The sequence below is a fragment of the Aethalodelphis obliquidens genome, unplaced genomic scaffold (assembly GCF_003676395.1).
Source record: "Aethalodelphis obliquidens isolate GAN/ISIS:26980383/991018 unplaced genomic scaffold, ASM367639v1 scaffold29, whole genome shotgun sequence".
Taxonomy (NCBI): domain Eukaryota; kingdom Metazoa; phylum Chordata; class Mammalia; order Artiodactyla; family Delphinidae; genus Aethalodelphis; species Aethalodelphis obliquidens.
In genome coordinates, this window is record NW_020837973.1 from 8446300 (window position 1) to 8467353 (window position 21054).

At 47.5% G+C, this 21054-nt stretch overlaps 2 protein-coding genes across 7 annotated transcripts in view; one reads left to right on the forward strand and one right to left on the reverse strand.

Moving 5' to 3' along the window:
• ATPSCKMT (ATP synthase c subunit lysine N-methyltransferase) overlaps positions 1-2620 on the reverse strand; it is a 23179-nt gene extending 20559 nt beyond the window's left edge. For 5 of the 6 annotated variants that reach the window (XR_003436833.1, XM_027125314.1, XM_027125312.1 and 2 more), the window contains exon 1: positions 2195-2386. Coding sequence is in view for 5 of the 6 variants with exons in the window: in XM_027125314.1 (XP_026981115.1) it covers positions 2195-2222 (28 nt within the window). In the remaining variant the exon portion in view is untranslated. Of the gene's footprint in view, positions 1-2194; positions 2387-2497 lie in introns of those variants that run through there. The other variant, XM_027125313.1, reaches the window with a different exon arrangement.
• CCT5 (chaperonin containing TCP1 subunit 5) lies at positions 2532-16481 on the forward strand. Its single transcript, XM_027125309.1, has 11 exons — positions 2532-3044; positions 5770-5830; positions 6313-6477; positions 7596-7794; positions 9559-9751; positions 9835-9984; positions 12447-12566; positions 13197-13382; positions 14120-14257; positions 14666-14846; positions 16117-16481. The coding sequence occupies exons 1-11, from the start codon at positions 2940-2942 to the stop codon at positions 16242-16244; spliced, it is 1626 nt and encodes a 541-aa protein (XP_026981110.1). The 5' UTR covers positions 2532-2939; the 3' UTR covers positions 16245-16481.
• The last annotated feature ends 4573 nt before the right edge of the window (positions 16482-21054 follow it).

Consider the following 21054-nt stretch of genomic DNA (forward strand, 5'->3'; position numbering starts at 1 on the left):
GCTTAAAGCAAAAGAAATCTAGGTGAAGCACGGATGCTCCCAGACACAGTTCAGGGCTGTGGCGGCTGGATGCTGAGTGTGGTTTCTGGGGAAGGAGCCTGGCGGGGCTGCTCCCGCTGCCGGGGTGCACACTGCCTCCGGGACAGCTCCCTGCAAAACTAAGTCAGCACGCTGTGTTCCCTTTTCCCCCTTTGTCATGAAAGCAAAAACCTTCTTTGGACTCCTTTCAGTTTGGGAAAACAGGGGCTAATGTAGGTTTTTCACAAAAGCAAAGTGGTGTAAAGTTCATTTTCAAAAAGCAAAGGATGCCTGTATTAGAAAAGGGACATTCTCAAAAGAAGGATGGACACCTTGGAACCAAGGCATGGAAGGCGGGGGAGCAGTTTGATGAGCACGGGGTGGGAGATAAAACAGGAAGGATGGGGGAGCCCTTGCACACCAGGTTAAACATGTACTTTATTCTTATGCACTGGGATGAAACTTTCTGTGCAAAAGCACTACAGTATTTGTGTTTTTTAGAAAGTCAACACTGGCAGCAGTGTACCCCTTGATGAAATCACTCAATCTTCTGTGTCAAGTTTTTAGACCTGCAAAAGTCTTTCAACGTCACAAAAACTTGCATGAGCTTTTGAAGAAGTTACTATGTAAATCCAATGTATACATCCAAAATATTGCTATGTCCGTTCAGTAAAAAATGTACTGATTTTTATCAGTGAAAGCCAATCCTTAAAGATTCAAAGCTAAAATCAAGACTGCTTCTACAAATGTCTAATCCTCTGGATGGAACATGTTAGATTCAGTCTTACTGTCATATAAATGACATAAGATTTCTGTCACATGTGCTCTTTTGAACATGGCAACATTCCTTTACATGAGAGCTGTGGGGACCATTGGCTATTTTTGAGCACTTGGAGGGAGCCAGTTGTTCAAAGTAAATGACCCAAAAAAGTGAACTTCTGTTGTCTCCAGCCTTGCCTAGTTACTGACTTCTGATGATGGTTGAAAATCTCAATTTGCAGTGACAGATCTGGGTCAGCCAAAGCTAGTGGCAGTGACAGAGGCACAAAAAGGTACAGGGTTCTTATCCAAGTTCAAGCCAAAGGAAAAAGGCCAGGAAGAAAGGACAGGCCTTTTGGGGATTGGGACCTGCCGTTTGTTTAAAGTGGGGTTTATATTTGAACGTCACAATATTTTAGGGCTGTTCACCGTGTACTTGCATATACATACAGGCTGAAAAACTACAGCATATATTTTATGTCCCTTTAACGTATATTATTTTGTCCCTTAAGAAGCCTTTCTTGTACTGGTCTAACGTCATTTGTGTCTTTTTGAAATAGAGAATGTATTGACATTAGAAAAAAAACTTTTTTTCCATGTTTTGACAGGAAATAAACTGCATAGGGGACATCCTTAGACATTTCCTATACTTCAGGACAATCTTATGAACCAAATGGATTACAGGATTCATCACCGTGAATGAGGAAACGCTGACTTGGCCAAGCCAAAGTGAATTGAGACCAGAGCCAAAATGTCCTCGGAGCACCACTGAAGTGGGCCAAGCAACAGGAGAGGTTAAATGCCCACCAGCAACCATCCAGTGACAAAGCCAGTTCTTAACTTTCAGGCCACAGTTAAATGTTATAACCCACGCATTCATTTCAACATCTGAGCAGCCGATAAAAGCTAGGAATAATACAGCAGGGTAAGTCCCTATTCTACAGCAGCTAGAGTGCAGGGAGACTTGAAACCCATAATAAATAAGTCTAAGCCTAGAAAGTATTACGTCGTGATCAGCACTCCGAAGAAAAAGCAGCAGAGGGGATTCAGAGGACCGGGTATTACTTAGATAGGGTTGCCAGGAAAAGATCTTTCAGAGGCAGCACAACACAGGGCTTCAGAGTGGGACTCTTAGCGCAAGGCCAGGCCATTTTGCTTCTTACTAGCTGGGTAACTCTGGGCAAGTTACTGGAGTATTCGTGCAAAACGGCGATCTCTTTAACAAACACAAATACAAACAAATCTCTTTAACAAACACATAATACAAACAAACAGAGCTTGCTAGGGACCAGGCACTGTTCTCCCTGAATCCGTAAAGCAGCCGTAAACAGAGATGCTACTGTTACTATTGCCATTTTTGCAGACAAGTCACTTCTCCAAAGACACAGCTAGTAAGTGGCAGAGCTGTGATCCCCACCCGGACAGTGTGACTCCAGTGCCCACATCTCAGAAAACCGTTCCGGATTAAGTGAGTTATTCGCTCTGAAGCGCTGAGAACAGTTCCCGGTGGCCAGATACCAGGACCGCCGCAGGTACAAGCACTCAGCACCGAACCCCAGACCTCGAGCCCGAGCAGCGGCCCCGCAGCTCCCAGTCCCGCCGCGCCGACACGGACCTGCTGCATCGCTGACATCCCGCCTGACTGACCACCACGCCCAGGAGGCCCACGCCGCGCCCCCGCCCGCGCCCGGAACACACCATCACGCCCGGCCGCGCTCACCTCCTTCTTCCATCGCGAGATCCCCAGTAGTTTTAAAAACAGGAAGTGGACTCTACCATCTCCTCGGAGCCGGGGTGGGAAGGAGGGAGAATATAATGCTCTAAGTAAATGAGCTCCTCGTTGGGAACCACTGTCAAGAAATAGTCAATTTTATAGATTTAATAAATGTTGAACTTCTATCTACTCCTGGCTTGTGGGTTCTCAAGTTCCCGTCCGTGTCTTCCAACTTCCCCCCACAGCTTCCTGGATGATAGAAGTTTCCGAAGGCCGCTGATTCCAGAAGGTACTGTCCGGCGTTAAACTAGTCTCTAGTAAGAAATAAGTCTCAGCGGCCCATACTGCGCATGCGCGAGCTTTTGCGCCCGCCCGCGAGAGCAGAGTGTGTTCTTGCTTCCGCGGTAGTTTCCGCCGGTTGCGGGAGAGTAACTGGAGTGGCTGCATCATGGCGTCTGTGGGGACCCTCGCCTTCGATGAATATGGCCGACCTTTCCTCATCATTAAGGATCAGGACCGCAAGTCTCGTCTTATGGGACTTGAGGCCCTCAAGGTAACGGGACGGGGACGCACTGGCGGTGGGATGAGAGGACGCGGCCGAAGCCAGTGGCTCTGCGCCTGCGCCGCTTCACAGCGGTTCTGCCACGTGCTCCCGGGGAAGGTTCGAGGGAGCCCCTCTGGTCTCCAGTCCTGCGGTCCACGCCTCGGGCCCGGGAAAGGCCAACGTATAAGCCCTTAGTCCCATTTGGCGGTTAAAGAGGCCCGCAGGCGCCCTTCAGAGTTGGGTGGGGTGGCTTGGATTCACAGGCGTTGAAGGCGCGTCCCCGCTGGTTTCTCCAGCCTGCAGTCCTTCCGAGCAGCGTTTTCAGCAGTAGGATGCAGCGGAGGTATTCTCAGGTCACCTGACCGGTTAGGACTCTGATTCTTAGCCTTCAGGCGGTGTCCCTACAACAGCCCCAAAGGAAATGAGTTTCATTTTCTTTGTCGCTTCCTAAAGGCTCAGTCATTTACAGCGTATTTCATTTTTGAGTCCGTCTATGCATGGCGTATTCCAGGACATGGGGTCGTAAAAATTTACAAACGAGCTACAGGAGTGAAAAGTTGTCACCAATAACCATAATACTGCAGGAGTGAAAAGTTGTCACCAATAACCATAATACAAGATTGTGTGCGACCAAAATCACCAGTTTTGGGAGGGGTGGCAGGTAAAAGTTGGAGGGTGTCCTTCAGGCGTTGGAGAGAGGATTGATTGGCTTTTGATCAGGGATGGAGTTATGTTTTGAATGGGAAAGAGCTAGCTTCCAGGAAGAGGAAACAGCGAACGCAAGGACCGGGGCAAGAGAACGCATGGCATCTTGTAGAAGACAGCACTTCGGTTTTAACAGCACAGTCTACTTTAAGTTACAGTGGCTCCGAAAAGTGGAAGTTCTTGCATGCCCCGCAATCGAGATGTTATCCTGAGGGATGGGAGGGGAGCCATTGAAGGGGATTTGAACAGAATCACAATTTAAGTAGAACTAAACTTGGGGAGGTAGCATTTAGGATGGAATCCATGACGTTGCTGTGTATGGACCGTGTCACCAGGTCAGAGGTGTCCCTGTTTGCTTAGTTTTTTGGGGTTTTACTAAATTAAGAAGCAGTACAGTTCTACTCCGGGCTGTTTGTTTGACTTAGGACAAGTTACACAACCCAGTGGGGGCAATACACCCCCGTCGAGCTGAGGACCAGAGTTAAACGGGGTAACGTAAGGAGTGGCCGCCCAGTCTTGGTATGTGGTAGATGCTCACACCACCTGTGTTACGCATTCAATTCCATTTTTCACTTCAGAGAAAGTAACAGCCAAGTACATGCACCCAAAATACCAGTATAACAGAAGGTCCAGGTTATTTTGGACCTGCCACACCTCGTGTAGTTCTCGCACTCTGAGACAGGTACTATTTTATGGAATAGGAAACTTGACCCCACAGCAGTTAAGGGATTGCTTGAGGTCCCAGAGCTAGTAAAGAACAGGATCACGGTTCAGGCCCACCTCTGTGTGACTCCGCAGCCGGTGGTCTAAAGCCCACTTCTCAGCCTCTGCGCTGTTGATATTTGGGGCTGAATCCTTCTCCGTTGTGGGCTCTGTCCTGTTCAGGATGTTTACGCCTCTACCCACTGTGGTCCCCTCCCTGACTGTGGCAACCAGAGGTGTCTCCGGGCATTGCCAAATATCTCCTGGTGGGCAGTATCACCCCTGGTTAAGAATATATATGCCACGCCCCTGTGGTTATTGGCCTATAAAAATTCCATTGTGCAGACCTATCAGTCAAGGTGTATTTTGAGGATTACCAGTATTTTCACAAACCTGGTGAACTTTGTGTGTTTTGTTACCTGTTAGATGGGGTGACAGGGGTAGGCTTCACGGCACGTGCGCGCTTGAACTGCTTGGAGACTTGGTCAGGATTTTGACAGGCGGAGGGTTTTCTGTGCATCGGTGCTTCAGCGACCAGAGGACCTGTTGGGTCGCAGGCACAGGTCCTCACTGGAAGGGGGCGGGGTCTCAGACTGTGGAGGGCTTTGAAGAGCAGCTGGAGCTTTCAGACGTGAGAGTTGAGGTGCTGGGGAGTCATTTAAGGACTGGGGACTGGAAAGTAACATGTTTGAGAGAAATGGATAGCTTAGCTGGATGGAGGATGAATCCGAAGGATCGGTGGTGAGGTAAGAGACCAGGAAATCTGTAAGGTGCGATGGATCAGGGTTAGGTCGGTGACGGCAGGAATAGGAAGACAGGGAACCAGACAAATGAGTGTAATCGTGTGGAAGGAGGAAAGGATGCATTCAGGCTGCTGTTATTTTCAGCATTGACCACCTTGTGGGTTGTGTACTGGCTGGACCACCTGAGAGAGGAGTGTGCAGTGAACCGTAGTGCGACAGTTCAAGGTGCTGTGTGTTGACGGCCAGACTCTTCACGTGACGTTAGCATTGCACAGTGCTCTTGCAAGGCCTGTCAGGTCAGACTGTCTATGCTCTGGGCTGTAAAATGGGCCCGTAGAACCTGCCTCATAGATGTGTTGAGGATTAAAGAGAGAACACAGAGCACTTAGTTCTGTTCTTTTACATAAGAATTGTCTTCTAACACTAGCAGTTGGGAAGTGGTCACCGTTAGATATGGACCTGTCTGCTGCTACTTCTAGAGAATGGAAAATATGTCATAAGTGATTTTTATAACCATCAGCTCTATGTTCTTAACTCTTAAAATTATATGTAACTTGAATATTGGCTGTTTCTGTTTCATTTAGTCTCATATAATGGCAGCAAAGGCTGTAGCAAATACAATGAAAACATCACTTGGACCAAATGGTAAGAGACTAACATTCTCTGTTTTTTAACAAAAGTCATAAATCATAAATAGTCAATACGGTATCTTTGCCGAAAGTTAGGAAATGAAGGGAGGCATCCTCTCCCCTAATGTGGCCAAACGTTTTTGGTGTATTCCAGACCTTAAACACGGTTACAGTCATAATGTGCATACAATTTTAGATTAGGTGTTCTATCCACTTAACATAATTACCATTAGCATTTTCTAAATCATAGCTGTTGTCTTTTGTGACATTATATTTTGTGATGACTGTTACATTTTGTGATGCTGCATAATTTTTTTGCCATTTCTCTAGTTTTGGCCATTTTAAATTGTTTCCAGTGTTTTGCTTTAGATTAGCCAATCTAGAAAGGTCTCCATGGAGATATTCCTTTATGTATGTTGAATTATTTATTTATAATAAATTCCTAGATAGGAACTGGGTCAAGAGGTCAAAGCCATTTTAAACATTGGTGTCTTTTAGGGCTCGATAAGATGATGGTGGATAAGGATGGCGACGTGACCGTAACTAATGACGGTGCCACCATCTTAAGCATGATGGATGTCGATCATCAGATCGCCAAGCTGATGGTCGAACTGTCCAAATCACAGGATGATGAAATTGGAGATGGAACCACAGGAGTGGTTGGTAAGAAAAGGCAAAATGTCCTTTCTCATTTAAGAGGTGTTATTTAATATTACAGGCCTAACACGCCTGCTGAGAATGTTTATTCTGAATTAAATCATGAGGAGGCAGTCGGACAAATCCAAATGGACACGATACAAGACAAGTGGCCCAGACTCTTCAAAACTGTCACTGTCATAAAAGAACAAGAAAGGGGTGGGGAGTAGAGTTAGGCAATTATTCTAGATTAAAGGAGCTAAAGAGAAATGACAGCCAGCTGTAATGTGTAAAACTTGGTTGGATGCCTGGTTTGTTTGTTTTTCCTAGCTGTGAAGAATGTTTGGGACATATGGGGTCATTTGTGAGTCATGTATTAGAGTAGTATCTTATCGATGTTAAGGTTCCTGAATATGACAGTTGTGTTACAGAGATGCAGGAGAATGACCTTTTCCTTAGGAGCTGTGTTGAAGTATTTAGGGGTTACATGTCTGATTTCTGCAACTAATTTTCACATAGTTGAAAAGAAAAGGCACACATCTGTAGAGAAAACAAATGCAGCAAAATGTTATTAATGAGTGAACTAGTGTTCATTTTACTGTCATGAAATTTTTTCTGAAGGTTTGAATTTTTTAAAAGTCTGGGAGGATTGATAAGATGAATATCTTTAATGTTACTTTTTCTGTATCTGAAATTTGAATTAATTTATTCAGCAAATATTTCAAATATTCATTGGGTACCAAGCACTGTTCTGGATGTGCTTGGAATACAGCAGCATTAAAACAAACTCCTCATCTTTGTGATGCTGAAGTGAGAGGGAAAGGCAAGGTTGGGGGGAGGATAATAAACAAATTTTGTAATCCTTTTATCACCAACATAAATGTCCCTGAACAGAAATCCCTGGGCCAGGATACATAAGTTTTTTCCCCTTTATAAAAATGTTTGCGATTTATGTTCTTTACATTCTGTATATCACCAAGAATTGAACATACAGGTTAGAACCGAAGCAGAATTAGATTAGATGGCCTCGGCCTCTAAGATGCTTCCAGCTTAATTCTGGAACCTTCACATTTCCAGCGGCAGCATCTAATTTGTTTTGAGTTTTAGCGATTTCCTGAGCCAGGTGTGTGCTGTCTCATTCTCAGTCCTGGCTGGTGCCCTGTTGGAAGAGGCTGAGCAGCTGCTGGACCGTGGCATTCACCCCATCAGGATCGCCGATGGCTACGAGCAGGCCGCCCGCATCGCTATCGAGTACCTGGACAGGATCAGCGATAGTGTCCTCGTCGACACGAAGGACACCGAGCCCCTGATCCAGACCGCGAAGACCACGCTGGGCTCCAAAGTGTGCGTGTACAGTACAGTGTTGCCGGGCGCGTTCACAGAGTGGGCAGAGTTTGTGTGCTTGTTCAGAAAGGCAACTGAGAATTATCATTGATGGTTTCCTGTTGATTTAATGAGCTGCTTTCGGTTTGTGTTGTTATTTTGGTTTACTCTGTCTTTACTGCAAATGTAGACGGGCATTTTGTGTTTTAGTTGGAAGCTGAATTTCCAGGTTTGGTTATTAAGGCCTCTTGACAGTATTTGGAAACTATAGAGTTCTTTAATTTGGCAGGATAGGACGGGTTAGCAAAAGGTCCTACTAGTGGGATGTATTAATTTTTCATAGCACTTCTTTCTACCATTTCTTTGCTAGGAAGCCTTTTAGTGGGAAAGTTCTGCTTTTATTCATTCAACAAGCAAGTTAATGATCCAGAATTTTGATTTAGTATGAAGGGGCAGTCTTGAAGTTTGACTTAAGCTGAAAGTGACTTACGTTTGGAACATTTACATAGTACTGACTGTGCCAGGCCTGCTGCCAAGTCTTGGGGACTCAAGACACAGTCGTTGCCCCAGAGACTCAAAGCAGCGTCAGCCCCAGGACACACTTACTTTGAACAACGGTAGAGACTCGTGGGCTCTTGTAAAAATGTAGCATAAAAATCCAGTGTAAGGTGCCTTATTACGCTGTTTTTCTTATCCATATCAATTTGAGAAATTTTTTAATTTGTACCAAGAAGGAAGACATGGTCTCAACTTAGAGGTCAGGGGAAGTACTACAAAAATGTCTGCTGCTTTCTGCCTTCGGGGAAAGGCATCCACTGCAGCACTGTGTTAAAGCAAAGAAGTCTTCGGTGATGCCGGCTGTCCCCTTGTTGCAGGTCTGAGCTGAGACAGCTCCGGGGCAAGGGTGACTACCCAGGGTGGCCTCTGTCACAAGTACAGCATTGTTTTTCTCCTGGAAAGCAGGCATTACCCTTTCTTGAAGTGCACAAATCGTGTGTTATTATTGCTTTCTAAGTTGACCCTGCTTTATTTGCAAGTCTTTATAAAACCCCAGTATGTGTAGGTCTTTACTATAGAAAATGTCCAAATGGATAACGAGGGCCAGGTATCCTCAACATAAAGCAAAACGTTGTATATCAGTTACTTAGGTCACACGGTATTTTTAGTTTCATGGTTATCTGTTCTAGGTGACCTAAGATTTCAGGCACTGTATTTCAAGTACTAGAGTTCCCTTGTGGTTTCTCCAGAATCAAATTAAAATTACTGAGCAGTCTTTTCCGATGTTTCAAAACTTTCAGAAAAGATAACGTCCCCCCTCTGTAACTGATATGGTCAGGCCTTTCTCATTAAGTGCTGCACCTCCTGTGGATGAGATTGGCTTCTCCTTGGTGGTTTCATCGCTCTCCCATTCTGTTTTGGACTTCAGGATGTTAATAGTATTAAAAAGTGGCAGTCTTGGTAAATTTTTGGTTCTTGCCATACTTCAGTGGTCTCTTACCTTACGTATATTCATAATGGAAGGAAATAGTAAATTTCAGTTATTGTTAGTGAAAATAAAGATGGAATTATTTTCCCATCCCAGGTTATGATTCCCTTTGGGGGTCCCTGCATCCCAGGTTAAGAATCCCTGCTCCAGATGGTTGAAAGTGAAGGTCGTGGTGGCATTCTTTTTGTACAGTATCTGTGGGTCACAGTATGTTGTGTCATGAGTTACCACATCACGTGTTGTGCTCTGGTTGCAGTCACTGTTCAGTGAACGTGAAAGGTTTGTTTCGTGTGTTTCAGGGTTAACAGCTGTCACCGACAAATGGCCGAGATTGCCGTGAACGCCGTCCTCACTGTGGCCGACATGCAGCGCAGAGACGTTGACTTCGAGCTCATCAAAGTAGAAGGCAAAGTGGGCGGGAGGCTGGAGGACACCAAACTGATCAAGGGCGTGATCGTGGACAAGGATTTCAGTCACCCGCAGATGCCCAAAGTGAGTCAGCGCCTTCTGCAGCTTCAGGCTTTTCCCTCCTTAGCCCACTGGTTTGTTCATAACGTTTCTGTCTCTCACTGTAGCAAGTGGAAGATGCTAAGATTGCCATCCTAACATGTCCGTTTGAACCGCCGAAACCAAAGACGAAGCATAAGCTGGATGTGACGTCTGTAGAAGATTTTAAAGCCCTTCAGAAATATGAGAAGGAGAAGTTTGAGGAGATGATTCGGCAGGTAAGTCTTACCGTAGCTCTTGGTGAAATTTAAAACTTTGAAAGGATGCAGTTAGTTAGCCCCAGGTAGTGAATACATGTGGTGCTGATCTGTGTTAATCTTGCTACTTTGTGTGGCTACAAATAAGGTATTAAAGGTATAGGCTTCCTTCCTTTATTTTTTCTTTAAATCTTATTTTTTGTATATATAAACTTATTTATCTTTGGCTGCGTTGGGTCTTCGTTGCTTTGCGCGGGCTTTTCTCTAGTTGCGGCGAGCGGGGGCGACTCATTGCGGTGGCTTCTTTTGTTGTGGAACACGGGCTGTACGCTCACGGGCTTCAGTAGTTGTGGCTCGCGGGCTCTAGAGCGCAGGCTCAGTAGTTGTGGCACACGGGCTTAGTGGCTCCGCGGCATGTGGGATCTTCCTGGACCAGGACTCGAACCCGTGTCCTCTGCATTAGCAGGCGGATTCTTAACCACTGTGCCACCAGGGAAGCCCCTCCTTTACTTTTAAATTATCAAATGGATAAACATTCACAGTGAGAAAAAAAATCAAATGGCACAGGACGGCATAAGGGGGCAAGTCTTAAAATGGTAATGTGTCTGGGGCGCATGAACGACTCGGCCTGTGTATTTGGAGCTGCACTTTTGATTTTATGTGCTTATTCTCCTGGGCACATCTGAGCTAGTGTGTGCCAGGTTTGAACAGTTGTAGTGTGGCTTACCACATGTTTGAGACTTCCAAGTATAACTTTCAGACAAAAGAGTTGCTGAGTAACCGAAATCAAACCAGAATGCAGTCATAGTCATCCCAGTTCATTGCTTCAACAAGTCAAGAGTGTTATTTTATAAATACTTAACTTTCTCTCTGGCTATTAACGTTTTACACGTGCCTGCTCTCCGACGAAACGGTTTCCTCTTTTGGGGACTCTGTCCTTGGGAGTTTTAAACACCAGCACTCAGGGATGCATGAACATGGGTCTCTATTGAAACATTATCATAGCAAACAAACTAGAACCTGTTCCAGTGTTTTTGAGGGGAGGGGGGAATAGTTGCGTTCATTTATGCTTTCATGGTACATCTCTCTGCTTAGTATATACCAGACGCTGTCATGGGCACTGGATATACGCAGTAAACAAAGCAGAGCACTTGCTCTTAGGGTGCAGAATAGGGGGAAGGCGGGTCGGGGGACTGTTACAGACGCTGGTCAGAGGGCCTCTGGGGGCGTGGCCTGTGGGCAGAGACCTCAGAGAAGTGAGAGCCGCATGGCTGGGTGAGGAGCGTTCCAGGCTGCGGCGAGGTGGGCGTGGGCAGCATGTGCAAAGGCCCTGAGGCTGGGAACCGCAGGCTGAGGGGTTGGGTATGCTGGCAGAGGGTTGTAAATGAAAGCTTGTTACCTGGGCTCCATCTAGGGTAGCCATGGGAGTGCTGGCCAAGGTGCCCTGCAGGAAAAGCGGACAGGAACCAAGATGCCAAGGGGGTCAGGTGGACCGTGTCGATAGGTGTGCAGGTTGCCAGGAATGCTAACAGGAGTGGTGATGGGGCTGGATGCCAACACTGTCAGGAATGAGAGTGTGACCCAAAGAGGGACGCTGTGGGTGGTCGGGAGAGGCAAGGGCCCCTCCTGTTTGGAGCAGGTGGGAGGGAAAACAGCCATTTGAGGAGGAGGCGTGGCATGTTGGTTTTTCAGGGGACGCCAGCGTTCGTTTACAGCCAGAATGGAAAGGGAACATTGCCAAGAAGGAGTTTGGCGATGGGCTCAATTCCAGAGGGCCACTGGAAGCTTCCAGAGGGTCGGGGAAGGGGGGAGGAGGGGGAGAGCCAGGTGGGTGGGTGGAGACAGGAGTGAAATGGCAGCTGTGGGACACGGCATAGTCCTTACCGTCCTTACCGCCTGGAGAGGGATTGACAGTACCGATCACTGCCGCCGTCCCGGGACGAGCCACTTAGCTGTTTGTGGCATTGGGGGCGGGGGAAGGTAGTGCTAGAATCAGGGTCACCTCTGTCGGCCTGTAAATTAGCCTGTATCTTGTTCCACGGAGGATAGCCTACTCAAGTGCGAAAAGCAAGCTACAGAAAATTGTATCGCAAGATTCAACTTTTGTTAAACACACACACGAATAAACTGCTTCATAGGTGTTCGTGGCAACACAGAGCTGTGACCTTGGTTTCCGGGGGGCAGGGTTTTGGCCTTGTTGACGTGCCTCGTGTTGCTTCACTTGTAACGGTGGCATTCACGTGAATTGCTAACGTTTAAAGCTTTGTTTAAAAATGAGGTGATTCCCGTTGATACGTGTTCAATATTTAGAGTTTAGAGATGACAGAAGGTAGACATTTGGGTATTTCTTTTCTTCTCTTTTCTGTGCATTATTTTAATGCACCCACCTACACACCTAGCTATGTTTCTCACTGTTTTTCAAACAGAAGAGCTCAAGGAGTACTTACTTTTTATTAACATGATTGCGGCATTTCTTTCCCCAGATTAAAGAAACTGGCGCTAACCTAGCCATTTGCCAGTGGGGCTTTGACGACGAAGCAAATCATTTACTTCTTCAGAATAACCTGCCTGCGGTTCGTTGGGTCGGAGGCCCTGAAATCGAGGTAGGAGGCTCCCTGCGAAGAGACTGTGAACATGGGTTGAGCTTACGGTGCGTTTCTGTACGTGAGGCTGCAGTGACCTCGCTCGCCTGCAGTCAGCACACTGCCAGGGCTCCACAGATAAGAGGAGGGTGCGCTGGGGAGAGGAGAACGCTAGAGTCTTTGTCACCATTTTTATATGTGTTTCTGATGTTTCACGGCACTTGGAGACGCTTTCCCCTCTCTCCCTGGCTGTCTCGTAGGCACTCTGAGGCAGGAGCACAGGCTGCCCACCTCACTGTCAGCCCCATCAGTACTGAGAGCCATTGCGGACGTGGTCCGTAGCCCGGTGGACGTGGTCCGTAGCCCGGCACATGTGGCCTCGTGGCTGCTCGTGGCGGGGACGGGTGGGGAGCTGAGGGCTGCGCACGGGGTCATGGCGCTGGGCCGCCGCAGCCTGACCAGGACACCCAGCTCTTCGGAACCTTGCTCAGTGAGCCAGGCTTTCGGGGCAGACTTTGAAACCTGGGCCAGGCTGGGGCAGAGGTTCTACTGAACACGGCGCTCGTGGGTCAAGCGTGGCTCCTCCGTGGTGCGATTCGGAGAGTCCCCGCTCACCAGCCTGGTCTTCCTTTCCCCCGGCCTGCCGGTCAGCTGATCGCCATTGCCACGGGCGGCCGCATCGTCCCGAGGTTCTCAGAGCTCACGGCCGAGAAGCTGGGCTTTGCAGGTCTTGTGAAGGAAATTTCATTCGGGACCACTAAAGACAAGATGCTGGTCATCGAGCAGTGCAAGAACTCCAGAGCCGTCACCATTTTCATCAGAGGAGGAAATAAGATGGTGAGAACACAGTTGTTTGTCCTACATTTTTTCAGAATTTGGAACGTGATTTGGCTTTTCCCATAATGTACTTAACTGAGACACAGTTACCTTAAGAAAGATGACAGCATCTTCCTTAGAGAAGCAAGGACACGTCAGGAATTCCCTGGCGGTCCAGTGGTTAGGACTCAGCACATTCACTGCCAGGGCCTGGGTTCGGTCCCTGGTCAGGGAACTAAGATCCTGCAAGCCGTGCGGTGCAGCCGGGGAAAAAAAGGACATATCACAACGTAAGATACTGAAGACCGTGTTCCACTGTTGGGTCTACGAGGCCCACTTGCCTTTCCTGTCTCATAGGTATAAATGGGGAACCTGAGTGGTAACCATAGGCATGCTCTTCATTCACCAGGAATGGGTTTTTAGTGCATCGAGATGAGTAAGACTCATTGTAAGGGTGTTTCTTTGTCGTTTTTGTTTGACCCCCTTCACTTGGGCATAGGTCCTGGAATGAGTCCCTGGCTGCCCTGTATTTTGGGGTTTTTTAACTACATTATAGGGAGGAAAAGTAGAATAGATAGAAACCATCTGGCAAAGAACTTTCTGGCACCAGTCTTTTTAACCAAGGATATTACTGGGGACAAGGTAGGAATATTTCCAGTACCCAGCAAGCACTTAGATTAAACCCCAGGTGCACGGTATTCGGCTCTAAAGTGATTAGATTGTGATCACGTTAACTTAGGCAAAATTGTTTTCCCCAGATCATCGAGGAAGCCAAACGATCCCTTCACGATGCTCTGTGTGTCATCCGGAACCTCATCCGTGACAACCGCGTGGTGTACGGCGGAGGCGCTGCTGAAATAGCCTGTGCTCTGGCCGTCAGCCAGGAGGCCGACAAGGTGAGTGAGACCCGTCACAAACTGCAGCGGGGATGCTAGACCCCAGGCGTCCGATCTGCGTCGATTCTCGCGCCCGTGTACTCGAGTGCGGGTTACCACAAACCAGCGTGTCTCAGCCTTTTTCAGACCTTGCAGCCTCAACAGCAAATCTCTGCACTCTTAATGTTACTTGAAATTCAGAATTAGACGTCGTACCTGCAGGCACAGCAGGAAGGGCTGACCTGTTCCGACTTCTCACACATGTACCTTCTCCATCCTTATCCTGTAGTGACGTTTTCATAGGACGGTCTGTCCTTAGAATTCTTTATGAGTTAGTTTTTCAAGGTACGCGATTTAATTATGTTTCCAAATAGCTGCTGGCGGGGGGCATTGGCCAAGTACGCTGACCGTAACCGTGTGCCCTTCCAGTGCCCGACCTTGGAGCAGTACGCCATGAGAGCCTTCGCCGACGCTCTGGAGGTCATCCCCATGGCCCTTGCCGAAAACAGCGGCATGAATCCCATCCAGACTATGACCGAAGTCCGAGCCAAACAAGTGAAGGAGATGAACCCTGCCCTCGGGATTGACTGTATGCACAGGGGAACAAACGGTGAGGCACCATCACCGCTCTGGGGCTGCGGTTCGACTTAACTTGAAACATTACGTGCTGCGTGTTATCCTGTCTTTTTAAATACTTAAACACACTTCAGGTATTCAGGTCCTGAATTTTAGAACATTTGATTTAATTACCTTGGGAATTGTTAGACTGCTGGTCTTAGCAACCTACAACTAATTTTAATAACAAAAAGCTGCAGTGCGGTATTTATTCCAAAGGTGACTTCCATTTTAGAAAATAATTTCCATCTTACCTTTTTTACACAAATGTCTGTCGGTGTGGGTTCTGTATGACCTATAAGACAGCTCTGAAATTGACTTTTCGGTTTACAGCTGATTCTATGGTCGTGTCCCGTAAATTCCAGGGTGTTTTATAAATGGGAGGTACTGTAACTTCTGTAGCACTCGCATAGTTCATCTGCTGAAAACGTAGCGCAGCTTTAGCGTGTTGGAACGGTGGTCCTGGTGATTCCCAATGATTCCTGATGGGGCCGTCTCTGGGGTTCTGCAGTTAGTCCTGACCACAGAGTCTCCAGCAGTTGGTGTTTTGGTTTTGTTTGTTTGTTTTGTGGTATGCGGGCCTCTCACTGTTGTGGCCTCTCCCGCTGCGGAGCACAGGCTCCGGACGCGCAGGCTCAGCGGCCGTGGCTCATGGGCCCAGCCGCTCCGTGGCACGTGAGATCTTCCCAGACCGGGGCACGAACCCGTGTCCCCTGCATCGGCAGGCGGACTCTCAACCACTGCACCACCAGGGAAGCCCTTGGTGTTGTGTTGTGTTTTGTTTTCTTCTGTTTTTACTTAGAACTGTAGGTATATTCTGGGTTTTAGGTTAACAGCCCAAGGAGTTGAGTAACAGCAGCAACTCCTTGTCAGACACATATTTCAGTTCCTTTAACTTGAATGCCCAGGTCTTCGTTGGAGTCACTTGTCGTTTCAGGCACGGTCACATCGGGCTTACTATCAGTAAGTGACGGCATTGGGTGTGCTGTGGGATGAGGTGTTGCTGAGCGATTCCCCCTTCGGCAGGTCACTGAGAAACGCAGCCTGTGGTTGAGGAGGCCCTGTCCCCACAGCTCTCTGGAAACCAGGTTCACATTCCAGAATGTCCTGGGAAGCAGTGGAAGTATATTCTTCTGAAAATATAACCGGGACTAGTGGCTTCCAAATTTGTGTTTCTTAAGTTTTACTCTAATTCCATAAATTGGAGCAAGGTATTAGTAATAAATATGTATGCTGTTTTATAGTAATTTATATGTGTTTTTCAGATATGAAGCAACAACACGTCATAGAAACCTTGATTGGCAAAAAGCAGCAGATCTCTCTTGCAACACAAGTGGTTAGAATGATTTTGAAGATTGATGACATCCGTAAGCCTGGAGAATCTGAAGAATAAAAAAAGAATTTAGAATAAAATGTAGAAGTAAGATCCGCTACCGTGATTAAATAAATGGGTGTCTCGTGATGCATCTGCAGTTATTTATTACCATGTCCTTCATTAGACACTGTAGGTGCTATAGCAACAGTAGCTGTTTGGTAGCTATAGTTTGACTTGTTCAGAGACCTGGAATTGTAGAGATGTGATCTCACAGGTTTTTTGTATTTGCTATTAAAGGGAACTCTTTAAACAGCCTTTATATTCTGCTCTTCAAGTTAAGAAACATTCACTGTAACATTCATCAGATGCCTTAACTGAAGGGGTTTAAGTTGATTTTTTTAGTCTTTTTTTTTTCTTGTTTTTTTAATAAGCCGTAGGACCTATATTTAACAGCTTTAAATGTTCCGTTTGTTCTCAAGATTTATTTTAACACTGAGGAATTACAGGCTTGGTCCTATTTATTTAAATGCTGCATCTGTGTAAATGGGTGGATCTTTGACTGTAGAGACCCGTCAGAGGTGAGTATCCACGAAACGATTGTGGGATGTCTTAACGTGCTTTTAGGTTACACCGACGTGAGCTAGGGCGTTATTACTGTGCCACTGAGACCGCGTTAACAGCGTAACCTTCACGTAGTCCCCTTGGCGTTATCCTGCCCTGGCTCCACCCTAAGCGCAGGCCAGCATGTGTACAGAGAAGGCCAGCGTGGGCACAGACTCCTGCACCACCTGCAGGTGCTTAGAAGGGCGATTCAGAACCCTGTTGGCGTTTTCTTATCAGAGGAACAGAACAAGTGGAGGTTAGAGTGAAATGTAGAAAAATGGGTTAAGTGGGAGGAAATACCTTGCAATGACCATGTATGAGTAGATTGGTATTGAATTAATTCTGCTTATTAAAATAATACTGGCTAACAGTGACATAGCCCTTACCAAAGGCCAAGGTGTGTTCTGAGAACTTTACCTGTTCTCACCACCTTGTAAAGGAGACAGTTTTCTTGTTATTCCCATCCTACAGGTGAGTTTTGATCATCTGCCAGCCTCTTCTGGCCAGTACATGGTAGAGCTTAGTCAAACCCTGGCAGTCTTAACTCGAGAGTTCCCCTCTCCCCATTGGCTTGTTTGGTTCTCTAAAAGGATGTTTCTTAGAGAATTGTGATGATAAAGTTCACTCTTGTGCCACCAGGGGGAGAGGATTTGGACCAGTCAGGTTCCATAGAATTAGGAAACGATCCAGGGTTCCTTCTCCTGGGGACCTGGGTGCTGACCAGTCCTATCTATTGGGTCGTTGTGTTTTCTCTACGTTAATGCATTGGTGGTTTCGCTAGGCAGCGTAGTAGTAAGCGCCAATATCATTCATCCTAATGAATATACAACCTGGTACACATTTCATCATGAAATGGATTGTGAAGTGACACTATCATCACTTACACTGTTGCTTTCTGGGTGCAGCGTCAGAATGCGTCAAGTTTGGGATCATGTCAGACTTAGACCCACTTAGATAAATGTCTTGACCTAGTAGTTCAGGTGAGTTGATTTACAAGGGTGGATTCTAGCCTATAAAGAACATACAGCAACTTGCTTTGGACCAGTCTCACAAGAAGGGGTTTGTGGTTGAATGAAAAGAGCTACGAAACCACTCCTCCAAAGAATGGACCTCACAGATGCTTCTGCTGGTTTTGGTTGAGAGAAACTATGTGGCTATGAACAAACTCGTACACATGTTGTTTCACAAGCTTTTGATTTTTTCCGGTAAAAGCACCCCTTCAGGGCACCATGTTACCTTCTATCTTCCAGTTCAAATGGCTGGTCGAGTTTATATCCCTTGTATTGTAGCCGACCCCGTGTGTATCAAGAGCACACACCTCATCCTGTGTGTATCAAGAGCAGTGAAGGCACTTGACCCTGAAGCCGGATTCCCACGCAGGGCCCAGCATTGTCCTGTTGATTCCCAGTTCCTGCACTTGCGGCTTTATTCAGTGTTTTTGTTCGTTTGTTTGTCCTTTAGTTTGTTTTGTTTTTTGGCTGCACCGTGCAGCTTACGGGATCTTAGTTCCCGACCGGGGATCGAGCCCGGGCCCCAGCAGTGAAGGCGCCAAGCCTAGCACTGGGCCACCAGGGAATTCCCTATTCAATGTTTGTTAGGTGGCCTGGTCTTTAATTATAAGCAACCACTCAGAAATACAGACGCTTCTGCAGGGGCTGAGAGGCTAGTGGGTTGTGTGTGACCGAATGTCTTTAATCCTTCCTTTCTTTGTTCGTCGTGAAACAGCTCCACTAAAGGGGGCGGGGGGGGGGGGGAATGGGAGTAACGAAGTAACAAATAATTGAAGTACTACTAGGCGTGGAGAAGTGTTTCTGCATTTCAGGTGCTTCTTGGGGGTAGCCGGGCAGACGCCGGTCATCTGAAGTGCCAGGAAGGAGGGCACCAAAGACAGGTGGCTCCTTGGGGAGCGTTGGGGGAACGCAGTGGCAGCAGCGAGGGCACCTGGAACATGCTGGGTCCTGAATGCTGTTGTAACGTCTTACGTAGGTGATAACAGCGGTTTTCAAGGGGCTGTGAGGTCAACAGTAGTTTCTAAGAGCTGATTTGCCATTTTCACCGTGTTGACAGGTGCACTGATGGTGCAAAAGCAGTGACGGGTAAAACTCGTGAGTAGGGATCGGGTGGTGGTGCTAGAAGCTGTATTCCTCACCACCACCCACTTAGAAAGCTGCTGCCACTGAAGGGTGACCTCGAAGCAGTGCCAGCCACTGAGTCATTAGACTTCGGCCCCTGAGTACAACGGTGTCTCGGTGCTCGCTCGACACAGCAAGTGTGTGAAGCACCTCACGTAACGGGCATGGCAGCCGCCTCAGCTGGACTGGCCCCTCCCTGTGGACACCGTCTTTATTTAAATGTGACTGACAGCCGGTTACTCACACGTCTGCGTGACAGACGGCTGCTCAGAAACGAATTGTGACCCTGTCACTTCAGTGGAACACCTACAACAAAAGTACCGTAGTCCGGGTGGCTTAGACAACACAGTTCTGGAGGCTGGCGGTCCAAGATCAAGGTGCCGACGGGTCTGGTGTCTGGTGTGAGTGCTTGTAGGCGGCAGCCACCTGCTCACTGTGTCCTCAGTGGCTCCGGGAGGGTCTCTGGAGTCTCCCTCTTTCTCCCCCCACCCCCGCCAGCAACGACTGATGGTATTTGTGCGTGGCTCAGTAAGCTAGTGTTTTCCAATCATCAGTATATTACGGTCTCGTTCTTGTGTAGGTGGACCAACGTAACAGAATGAAAAGTTGATTGAAACTACCACTTGTTCTGTTTTGGAAGAGACTAAAACAGAATATGCACTGTTTTCCAACTACTGAACATATCGATGTGGCCAGACTCTACACTGCACTGAATTGAATGTGTTGTTAGAAGCAGATGTGAGAACCCACTGTCCTCTGCTAAGAGAGACATCGAGGAGATTTGCAGAAGTGGAAAACAACGCCACTCTTCTTTTGTTTTGGAAACTACAAAAAGTGTATATTAACGTGTGTTCATTATTTTAAAATAAATATTTGCCTTAATTTTTTAGTTTTATTTTCTAACACTAAATGCCAACGGGTGTAACTGACAAAAACATAAGCTCTTGGGAGGAGGGGGGAGGGTCCTCAATAAGTTTTTAAGCGCATACAGGGATCTTGAGATCAAAACATTTGAGAATTACTGCATTAGCACCTGAAATCCTCACGATATGCCGGTCATTGCCAAGAGACGCTGCGTAGTTTGCACCATTCACTCGTTGAAATAAACTCGTTTATACAGCGCTGAAAATCTGCACTTACCAAGACTTATTGTATGATCCTGACCCGTTTCAAGGGCGGTTGAAGCTGATAGTGTGAACTTCCGGCCTCTGTGCTCGCACCCATGGTCATCTGGCCAGCCCCTCCACCCCCCTCCCGGTGGCAGGCAGGATTCCAAACCAGGGTTCAGTCTGGTTATGCAGTCATCCAGTCACGCTGATGTAGGTGCTGCTGTGAAGGGACTTTGCAGATGGCATGAAGTACTAGTCAGCTGACCTTAAGAGAGGGAGGTGATGCAGGTGAGCCCCGTGATATCACAGGAGCCCTTCGTGGTCACGGAAGGTGCAGGCGCGAAGGACTGGATGCCCCCCTGCTGGCCCTGAGATGCAGGGACCGTGTGCAGGCCCTGAAGACAGGCCTGAAGGGGCCGAGGAAGGAAACGGGGCCTCGGTCCCAAACTGCAGGGGACGGCTGTGGCAAAAACTGGGGTGCACACTTGGTCCTTGAACACCACGGGTTAGGGGCGCCGCCCACCTGTGCAGGTGAAGACCCCTGAGTGACTTACAGCCGGCCCTGTGGCCCTTCATACACTCAGTCCCACATCCAAGGATTCAACCAGCCGCGCATCGTGTAGTTCTGCAGTGTTTACTGTTGGAAAATACCCACCTGCAAGTGGACGCACGCAGTCCAGGCCTGTTGTTCAAGGGTCAGCTGTATTTGGAAGTGGATCCTTCCCAGACCTCCTGAAGGGAGCCTAACGAGCCAGCAGCTGGACTTTGGCCTTGTGAGACCCAGAGCAGAAAAAACAGCTGAGCTGACGGAATAATACATTTGTCTTTAAGCCACAAAGTTAGTGATCATCTGTCACAGCAGCAGTAGGAAACTCATACACTCCTGTCGTGTGTGTGGGGGGGGGGGGGTGTTACCCTAGATTCCAACTCTTCTCAAGCTTGCTCCCTCAGTTCCCCATCTCGGGTAGTCACGAGTGAGCCTCGCCAACACGTGGCCCTTTCTGGGCACCCGACGGGATCGCGCTTCCAGATTCTGTGACCAGC